The sequence below is a fragment of the Blennius ocellaris genome, assembly GCF_963422515.1.
Source record: "Blennius ocellaris genome assembly, chromosome: 17".
Taxonomy (NCBI): domain Eukaryota; kingdom Metazoa; phylum Chordata; class Actinopteri; order Blenniiformes; family Blenniidae; genus Blennius; species Blennius ocellaris.
In genome coordinates, this window is record NC_137666.1 from 9,182,901 (window position 1) to 9,193,548 (window position 10,648).

Below are 10,648 nucleotides of genomic sequence, written 5' to 3' on the forward strand. Positions count from 1 at the left end.
TGTGACCAGTTCAAACAGGTGCAATTAATTCAGGTAATGAGTGGAGAATATAGGAGGGAAGGCTTCTTAAAGACACAATAACAGGTCTGTGAGAGAAAGGTGGTCAGTGATCATATACTAGGAATAAAATGCAGAATAGCTACTTAGAAAAAAAAAATCATGCAATGTGATTTTCTGGATTCTCTCGCTCACAATTGCAGTGAACCTACTCAGCAGAATGACAGAACTCTCCATTATTTCCAATGGTGGACACAATTAGCAGCCAACAAAGAGTACTCACCTTGTAGTTTGTCCTTCATTGAAAGGTTAATGTTCATCTTTGACTTTTTTTTTTGTAGATTTGTGGGGGGTTTTTTATGTTGTGAATTCCAAAGGTGAGTGGTCCCATTTTCCTCACATGAAAACATGCTGAATGGTGATGTGATTAATGGCTGGCTGAAAGCAGACCAAATATTTTCTGTACACATCACTTCTGGCCCAGTTTCTTCTGGAGCGGGTTACTTTCTACCTCCACCACCTGAGGCCTTGTGGTTGTTTTTCGGAAGGATTGTATTTGAATATTTTGTGTTATCTTGTCACACAGAGTGGTAATAACCATTATATGGAAGGATGGCCCTTCAAGTCTTTCCTATATTGGACTCTTAAATATGCATTTTAATGCCTTTGCTTGAGTAACACATTCAGTAGTACTGGTTAATACTACCATGACACAAACATTAATTTCAATAAAGGTAATGAGTAGATAAGTCTTTAATTATTCCACAATGGTTACATTTACATTGCCAGCACTATGTTTGGGCTGAAACTACTAGTCTAACATGATATATGCAGTCGGCAAAATGTATGCTTAAATACAGTGTGCAAAGCTCCTGATAAGACTTGGTTTGGGCCACACAACATTTTGTATGACTTACTGCAAAGTGATTCTTGTGCTCAACGGTCTTGTTACACTGGACAACAAAGACAAAATACTTTATTGTAATTAATTACAATGAAGTGTTTGCCAGTTTGGAAACATCTGAATTAACTTTATTCTGTAAATACAACAAAAACAAGAATGGAATTTTTTTTTCTTTCTTTAAGACAGCAGCCATACATCAGAGTAGGAAATAAAAGAAGCCCATGAAGTCATATGTTCCAGAGGATTTCTCCCCGGACACAGTGAAGGAGCAAAGAAATCATAGCAAAGCTGGAAAATACCCTAAAACCACTTTCCAGCACACACAGAACACAAGACTGTGTGATTGACTCATTTCCTACTTTGATACCTGCGCTCCAAATATGTAAAGAAACCACAGTTTTCTACAAGAGAAATGAAGTTGCCCCAATTAAAAAAAAAAATTAGGTGTCAAGAGATCTGAAAAGGAAAAAAATTAAAACAAAAAAAAAAAATCTAAAAATGTAACATATTCCAACACGGGTATGGTTTAGGTGCGAGAGCGATGGATTGTAATAAAACATGCTAGTGATCTCAGTCATTACTCTCACTGATGACACAAGTAACACATCTAACACTCAGTTTAGAGCCCTGAGAAAAACTGCCCTCACGACACTGACCAGTCTGTTTTATTTGTTTGTTTGTTTTTTTTTTGGGGGGGGGGGCTTACAGTGTAAACATTTTCTCGAATGCAATTGGAGATCAGTTCCGTCTCCAGGCGAGACACATCTTTTAAGAAAGGTTGAGGTTCATTGACGTGGAGCTAATTAGTGCTACATATTAGAGGCCGGAGAAGCTCAAGAACATATGGACGATACAACGGTTGGATTCATGAACAAGTCTATTGAGACACATTTCACGGGGAACCCATATGGCTTTAGGAAGACTCCTCTCCTGCTCCAACTGTGGCGATGACGGAGGGGTTAATTCGCACAACTGACACGGAAGTCATGGAAATCTAGCCGACAGGGTCCTATTTTACAAGCGACATCGATTTATCACAAAAAGGGACAGAAACCAATGCCAGTGGGAGTGCTACTTTAACAGTTTTGTTTACTTTTCCAAAATAGCATCTGCACAAGTAATTTCTTCGACACATTCTTTGGCTTATTGCTCCCGAAAATAAAATGAGTGCTGCCACAGTGGAATGGGTGACATGCATATGGCAATGCAATGCAGGCTTGTAATAGGTGGCCCCTTTTTGAGCAATTATTTGCGAGCGGGCTCGTTTAAATCTACCCAATTGAAGAAATGAATTTCTTGTGGATGTACAAGTGGCAAACCAGCCATGGCTTCCACTCGTGATGCAATTTGGAATGCTGCCGTTTATGTACCACAAAAGGTGGGGAAAGTATGTCACTGTTTAACTGTCACACACTTTGAGAACAGCATGGTGAACAATTCATAGAGGCAAAAAAATTATACAAAAAATACTTTCAGGTGGACTGAAATTTGGGGAAATAAATATTACACAACGGCTGCTGTTAAAGCTAAAGAGACTACCTTCCAATCTGTGCACAAAACTGAATTACCCCCCCCCTTCTGTCAAATACCATCAGTGGCAAGATGGACAGGTAGATTTCTACGACTGAAGCTTGCTGTATGCCAAACGAGTTTATAAAAGCACAGGTTTGTGACCTGACTGTATTGCATACTTGTAGCAGAAAACAATTTCAAAAAGGAAAACTTGCTCCGAGACGACTGTGAATACAGAAATTGCCACAGCGACACGACAGGCTCCTGTAATACTTCCCAACACATCCGCCCTTGACAGACTGACGTCAACAACGCAGTTCAAATGGTCCGATAATAGAAAACAAAGGACTGGGAGAGAAAAACCTCACTAACAGTGTTTCGAATATATATTGCTTAATAGACAAAGAACATGCCATTCAGCTTTTATTTTACAATAAGAGGTAGGGGAAGAAAAAAAACAAAACTACCTGGCTGTGTTTACATTGCAGGTTTTCCAGCCACTGCAAAACAGAACTGGGAAACTCACTGTAACCTCCTGCCACTACTTTACGTCTCACAATAGCTTGAGTGTATATGTAGAGAGTAACGCATTCTAGTTTAAAAAATAAAAATAAAACTGAGCCGCTAGCCCTTTGAGTCTGAACTCGCCTATGAATATTCAGATGGCTAATAAACCGATCCGGAAATTTACTTTTTACTACTTAGTTTCCAACAAAAACAAAGCCAGGTTGAAACACAAATTTTACCAGATTACTCTCAGTGCAACTGCCGCTTTGAATTTTGCGCCGTCATTGATTTGGCTCCGCCACACATGACCATAAAGTGGTTTCTTGTGTCTGTAAATTATTTTCGGCAGGGAATCTTATCCATCCAATAATCGAACAAAGTTTGTTGTTGATTAACCATCCATGTGGTTGTTTTTTTTTTTTTGGGGGGGGGGGGGGGGGGGTTGACTAAGCATGAATGAGTCAAGAGATTAACACTTTACGGAGGGTCACAATTTCCCCATGTGGGATTAGTAGAGACGAGGAGCGGCGCTCAGGGGCCCACAGTGATGACCCGGCGGTTGGGGGAGGGGGCTTTAGTGTCTTGTTCGTTTAAAGTCACTTTCTACACGTCTGTCAGCTCGTAAAGGCCTCGAGTGAAAGTAGTTTCCTCGCATAGAAGAGGAGAGAGAGAGGAAAAAAAACAAAAACTGTTAAAAGTCCCGATCAAACCATCCCTGTTCGGCTTCATGACGACAGAAAGTAGAGATTCCTGCTGGAAAAGGCCAATTTGAAGCCCTGGCTATAATCTGTATTTAAATGCAGTCTATATAATGTTTATTTACATTCATTTAGAGCCGCTAAAGTGTGCATTAAAGCCAATCCAAGTGTGCATATGGATACATAAGAGTCACTGGCCACAAAGTTATGTACACCTGAACTCTTCATTAATATAACGATTCTAATCAATGTTTTTAGACAAAGACGACCAGATGAAATTTAAATTGTATTAGAAATTTGTTTAAGACACTTAGGATGCGACATTGCAGTTAGCGATAACGGAGAGAAAAGTAACGCGTTACAATCACGGTAATCTCCAAATCTAAAACATGTGACATCCTGAGTTACAGCAGCGCACGTCAATAAAGATGATCGAGAGCAGGGAAAAAAGAAAAAGAAAAAAAGATTACAATTCAAATAGCTCAAACACAAAAAACTAAATTGGACAAGACGCTTTGTCTGATAAATGAATGAATTAAGTTCCGTGATGACATTTGGAATTGCACTATTGGAGCCAAATCTACAAACACGGACTCACCAGATTAGGTTGGTGGACCAGTAATGATATTTGATATTTTCTGGGCCCTTCAGTACCGATGTCATCACGACAACATGGAATAACCCTGTGAGGAATGTTTCCAGCACCTTTCTAAATCAAAGCTACTATGAATAAAGGCAGTTCTAAAGTCAAACAAAAGAAGTCTAAAGGTGTACCTAAGGTTGTGACCAGTGAAGGTGAAAATGCCACTATTCTTACAGGAATTGTTTTTGTTTGTTTTTTTAATTCTCTGATCCGATTACAAAACGGAGATGGGACCTGCTTGAGATGCAATGATGGCGATGAGCGAAGATTTGAGAGAGATTTCGATTTGGGTACAGCATCCATGTTGTTGAACCTCACATGTTCACAGCAACCCAAAATGTCCACATTTGATTTGAGAAGAAGAAAAAAAAAAAAAAAGTGAATTTAAATGCAATACAGGCTAGGGAAAAAAAAAAAAAAAAAAAAGAAATCCTCTGATCTGACAGGAATGGTATGAATTGCTGGAATATTGACAGTAATTCCAAGAATAGCATTTAAAAAAAATTATTCCCTTTGCAAAATTATACAGCGGTGGCTTCAGATGGATTAACTTCATCGATTGAAGACAAAGCCTGTCAGACAATCAAGTTACAATTGAAGCCAAGACCAAGTTCGACCTCTGAACTGCAGCAGGGAAACGGGAGGAAGTGGAGGGTGAAGGCCTGTAGCTTTGGTGAGGCTTCAAAACCAAGATGAAGGATGGGAATGTGAGGTCTACAGCATTGTCCTGATCTCAAGCATTTGTGGTCTTGAGGCCAATTACATGCTCTACACCCACAGCGCTCAAGACCGAAACCTAGAGGAGGGAAAACAGACAACATTTAGAATCAATCACCTACATCATCCTGGGTAATTTACTTAGCGAAGTGACTTTTAATCAAACTGTAGTCAGAGCAGCCCGAAGCCCATTTTAGATACTGATGCAGCGTCACGAATTCCGTCCTGCGAGTGTCGTTTACAACACATGGTTACGCAGCAACAATTTGAAAACAATTTCCGTTTCCACAAAGACACTGAAAACAATGTAGTTTCCCGGTCTGCAGCTGCATCGTAAATGCACCACTTTTTTTTTTAATGAATTCAGTGTTTCTGCTTAAGAAAGGCGAGTGCACAGACATTGGTATGTCCAAGTTGGATAGCCATCATCGGTGACAACGATAAAACCAAGAAGTCTCAGAAGAACGTGGACTGAGAGTCACGACACTCTGAAAGGTGCCATAGTTACTGTCCATCTGGACGAGCACGTGCAGAAGAACATTTTTAGTATGGCCGAGGAGCTCAATGCACTAGAGCAGTGTTTTCTCCGTCTGAAACGAAGCATTATCAGCATTATCTTTCCCCACCAATTACATTTTTTTTTTAAGTTCCTATTGATTATTTAATAGTGAAAGAAATTGGAAATACTAATTTATCATCAAGTGCAAAATGGAATTTAGCTCATTGAATCAAAAGGGTTGCATTTGTTATGGTATTGGGGGTCCACATACAGGATGGAGTGCATCCACGCCATTATAAATCAGTTATGCCAAGTAAACAAAACTATGGCTCAACATTTTGATTTTGCATCTCATTCAATCTCAAAGACATTTACAGGTAAAGGTAACAAAATGTGGGGAGAAAAAAAACTAATTAGTGCTTTAGAAACACTCGTGTCTGTATACATTTTAGGAATAAATTAATAGAAGTTGATACTCACTTCTTTTAAAGTAACCAGCTTGTAACTATTTGTAAAGAAAACAATCTGCTCAAAAGCAAGTGTACTTTTTACTTTAAAGGCCTTTGTCGTCACTCTGAACCGCAACTGCTGGACAATACCATAAATAACAGGCTTGTTTAATGAACAAATCATGCGAGTCAGGAACTGCAGATTCATAATTAGAAAAGGTATATGCGAATCATTGCGTTAATTTCATTAACAAGCAAATCCAAGACAGCCAAGTTTTTGTTTTATTTTTTTTTTCTCCCCTAGAAGATGAATGACAAAGTAGGATAATAATTCAGATCATCAGTGAACCACAGTTCACGAAACAATTCCTTAATTCCCACCTGACGCATTTTGCCAAACTCACCATGAAGGGTTCTCCATCTGTAAACTTTTTGTCAATCTCTTTGCCGAGGTCACCTTCTGGCAGTTTCAGGTCTTCTCTGATGACACCAGAGTCATCCATGAGGCTTAAGAAGCCTTCTGTGAGATCAACAATCTGCAGGCGTGATCAAGGAAAAAAGGAAAACAGGATTGTTATCATGCAACTTAAGAGAAATATGGAAACCAGACAAAAAAGGAAAAATTCTTGGAATTATTCCAAGCCACGTAAAATGTCACTCATGTCTTCATGGGGTTTTCAGAACATCCATACTCATTTAAACAAGGTTCAATGTCTTTGTGCAGGTTTGCCCATTTATGATTTTTTTAATTTTTATTTTAAGCCACACCTGTGTAAATAAATATAAACTTCAACATTTGTTAGCTTCCACAGTAGGACCAGACAGGCCAAGACTGTAAATACTGCCATTGGGAAGATAAAGCAGATGATTCGACTCAAACTACCAGTCTAAAGTTTGGACCCACCTCACTTAATCATTTCATGACACTAAACTGTAGATTCTCACTGAAGGAATCAAAACCATGAATGAAAACATGTGGAATTTTGAGAAAGCAATGTAAAATAATGAAAAGCATGTTTTATACAGCGCTTCCTCCACCGATGGGCAGCGGCGCGTTTGTAATCCAATTACGTTTTTGAAGTAACGAGTAAAAGTAAGGGATTACTTTTGCAAAAAAAATTAGATTACCGTTACTTGGCAGGCTGCGTTACTAAACCGTGATTTTGCCTTGCAACTATGAGGTACGCTACATCAGTGTAAACAACAGAGACATGTAGTGATCAGCAGGAGCGTAGCAGAGCAGGACCAGCAGCAGAGCCGGTCCCGCTCACAAAGACCCAGCGGATTCTGAATGCAGCTCATGTGAACATGTAAACTTTGAATACAAGGTTTTTGTACCAAAGAGACGCACGTGAAAGTGTTGAAAAGCTGTATGATATGACTAGACAATGCAACTAAACTTGTGCAAAAAGCCTCCCTATAATTTTCATACTTTTGGTTTCAAATGAGGCCTCCAGAGAAAAGAGCTTGCGAGCTGAAACCTGCTCAACCAGTTCAAAACCTGTATATCCTTTCACAACTCGGCTCTATGTTTGACGGACTCTGAAGACACTGAGAAAGCAGCCATTTTCTAATTTTTTTTAAAAAGGTATTGGTCTGCATTGAATACAAAACAATTAGGAGCAATGGTGTTCTAATTTCCTAAAGAAAATACTTTTGATATCAAAGTGAAACAGAGTACATTATCAAATTCACATGCAGTCGCCTCACCTGATATTCTTTCCTTGTAACAGCAGGAACATCCATGTTATGGGTGGATGGGCAGATATCTTCATACTTCTTCTGTGTAAAGATGTCAAGCCCAGTGAGGTGAACCTGTGAACAGACCCCCCCCGCCAATGGATGAGATCCAGCATTGGACCATGTTGAAGGCGACTTTTAAAAATTAGAAACGGCAAGGATGTGTCATTAAAATGCCTTGGGCACTACATTCCATGGGATGTATGTGGTGGTTGTACCTTAGCGTGTCCATGCTTGCCAGTTTTGGAGGTAGACATTTCAACGATCTTGCAGGGACGCCCTTTAAGCATGACAAAGCCGTTCTTCCTCAAGGCAGAGCACTGCTGGGGAATGGTTAAGGAAGCCCCGGCATCTCCACTGGTGAAATCATCATCTGCCATGGTGGACTCCTGTGAGACAGGTAAAAAAAAATAAATAAATAATAAATCGAATTTGTTCTGAGACATATCAACATACAGGACAATCACCGAGCTGCCACACCTTCAGCAGATAAATAGCTCTGCAGCAGCAATCCTCTCCCTTATGAGCTCAGCAGCTCCACAAAATGCTCCAAACAAAAGGCCCCGCCAGGAAAGCCCATTAACGGAAGATGTTACGTGGCAGCGGGGCCAAGCGAGGTCCCGACACGGTGCTTCTACAGCGCGAGCTTCGCGCTTCAGACCCCCCCCCCCCACCTCCGACCTCATGAGTGCGCTCTGTTATCGTTAGCCACGTTAGCTCGACCCCCTGGCTCGGGGAGGAAGTTTGGCAGCAGCAGGCAGACAAACTGTGGCACTTCCGGTGTCAGTTCAGGCCCCAAACATCAGCTGACTGCTCCGTTTCAAAGTAGTGCGCTTCACCATGTAGCCATTTACAAAAAAAAAAAAAACCAAAACGAAATGCAGTGATCGTCAACTTCACGCTTGGTGTGAGATTACGTAAAAACCTACGCGTAATGTTTTGCCAAAGTTAACCAAGCTGTTGTATAGCTGATGGATAAAAATTTTTTTTGTCTTATTTATATCGCCACAAATTAGTAAACTTACACTGTTATAGAACGTTTGCGTAAAGAGACCTTTATAGCCAGCAGCTATAGTTGTCTTAAAGAACATCTTGTACAAAAAAAATAAATAAAAATACTAAACTGTGCTCTTGCATCTTTGGTAATTATTCAAGGAACCCTTAAAAACAACGAGGCGACCGCACACGATTACGTCATGGAAATGCGGCTTCAAGAGTCTTCTAAAACACCGTCAAAAGTAGAAACTTAACCACTCGGATCCATTCATTCACACATGGACATATGGCGTGACATTTCAGTTTTTAGACATCATCTCTCGCGATTAACCAACATATCATGTCGATTGGGTTGGAACTCCGACTCGAAAATGCACAAACAACGTCCAGGAACTCCGACAGTATTTCAATATTTCCATAAATACAAGTCAAGCCATTTCACAAAGGCCGATTCCCAACTCATTCACGACTAAAGAGCCATCATATCCTCTCGTACACATGTGGACTATTACGTCGTATTTCGTCAAAAACAATACCTGGGGAAATCAGTCTTCCGTGTTTTAGCAGGACAGCGATATTTGCCGCAGAAGGACGCGGAGCTGCGCCCAAAAAACACCCCAAACAGCTCAAGCTGCGTGCAGCGGCAGAACCTCCCGGAAGTGCCACGGCTCGCAGGAGCGCGAGGCCCTGCTACGAGGTAGCCGTACGGCCTTGCTAATGCTAACGGGCCGAACAACGTCTCACTGCCGCCAAGTTAATAATTAACAACCGAGGCCGCGGACGCGCACCAGCTGCCAGCCGGGCGCCGCCGCGCGCGCGTTACTCAGCTCGAAGCTCGTGTTGAAATTGTAACTTTTGAAGTGTGTACGCTAAGCTTACCTTTGCGTCTTGCTTACAGAAAAAAAAAGAGAGCGTGAATTCGCATGCGTGGAGCTTTTGTACCGCAGGAGGGGCAGGGAGAGGGCAGGTACGGGCTCCGGTGACGTACACAGGGCCGGGGAGGAGGAGGAGGAGGAGGAAGGGAGGGCGACAGAGGGAGGGAGAGAGAGAGAGGGGGGGGCGGGACTTCCGCCACGACAGCGGCACACCTGGAATATATATTAGATTAAAACTATACGCTGGTGTCCCAGCGGGAGAATACTGCTGGTTTGAATCTGGGTTGGAGAGTTTCACTGTTCTTCATGTGCAGGGTTGTTTTTTTTTATCACGTTTCCCATCTGAGCCCACAAACATATGTTTGAGGTTAATTAGGGGATTATGAATTGTCTGTACTTGTGATAGTGGTTGTGCTGTCTGTGTGTGTTTGGCCTGCCTTCGGCCAGTGACCTGTTCCACCTTCACACATATTCAAACGGGATCAGTTTGAAGGACCCAAACTCAGGCAGTAAGTTATGAGATGGATGGAACCACGGAAAGATCTTCTATAATGCTTTTTCCAACTCAGGATTGTGGGGAATGATTCAAGTGTACATGTAAATATGTGGAATTAGCTTATATAAGACTGGATTGTTGAGCAATTTATGAGGGTCACAAGTGTTATATATATTTTCCCAATGCCTTTTCACCCATGAATAAATCAATTAATTCACTGTATGCAGTAGGTTAATAAAAAAAAAAATTCCTGCAACTAAATTCCAATATTTCACCCATATAATCAAGTCCCACACTGCATGTTGTGAAAAACCTGTGCTGCTTTCTTTCATTGCTTCCTTCTTGCATTGTAACAAAACCATTCATGTCAACTCACAATTTTGTTCTCAATGCTTTTTGTCTATTTGCTTACAACAGTTGAGAAAGAGTTCTGTCTCCACTCTTAACATAAGTACACATAATAAAGGAAAAATTATTCACAACGTTTTCATAAAATTATGGAAATAACAAATGTGTTGCTTTTTTTTTTTTATAATTAACACTTTTAAAATATTACCTTCACATTTAAATTAGGGTCCTTTGTATTTAAGTATAAGCTTATCAGGTTACAACTGT

The 10,648-nt window shown here is 40.7% G+C and overlaps 1 protein-coding gene across 2 annotated transcripts; it reads right to left on the reverse strand.

Moving 5' to 3' along the window:
* Window positions 1–956: 956 nt before the first annotated feature.
* LOC308142496 (eukaryotic translation initiation factor 5A-1-like) lies at window positions 957–9,640 on the reverse strand. 2 transcript variants are annotated; one of them, XM_080512950.1, is made up of 5 exons: window positions 9,542–9,640; window positions 7,885–8,055; window positions 7,637–7,741; window positions 6,331–6,462; window positions 957–5,057 (listed from the first exon to the last, which is right to left on the reverse strand). In XM_080512950.1, exons 2-5 carry the CDS (start codon window positions 8,044–8,046, stop codon window positions 4,995–4,997), a joined length of 462 nt encoding a protein of 153 aa, XP_080369076.1. In that variant the 5' UTR covers window positions 8,047–8,055; window positions 9,542–9,640; the 3' UTR covers window positions 957–4,994. The 2 variants fall into 2 exon arrangements, with proteins under 2 accessions (XP_080369076.1, XP_080369077.1); XM_080512951.1 differs by lacking the exon at window positions 9,542–9,640 and adding an exon at window positions 9,199–9,317.
* Window positions 9,641–10,648: the final 1,008 nt, after the last annotated feature.

What these genes read in the sequence shown, in the direction of transcription:
- LOC308142496 (XM_080512950.1), bottom strand. Translation starts at nt 8,046, where the DNA reads ATGGCAGATGATGATTTCACCAGTGGAGATGCCGGGGCTTCCTTAACC. An exon ending in GCAAGCATGGACACGCTAAG is followed by an intron (nt 7,742 to 7,884) that starts GTACAACCACCA and finishes GTCTGTTCACAG; the next exon opens with GTTCACCTCACTGGGCTTGA. An exon ending in TTACAAGGAAAGAATATCAG is followed by an intron (nt 6,463 to 7,636) that starts GTGAGGCGACTG and finishes TCACGCCTGCAG; the next exon opens with ATTGTTGATCTCACAGAAGG.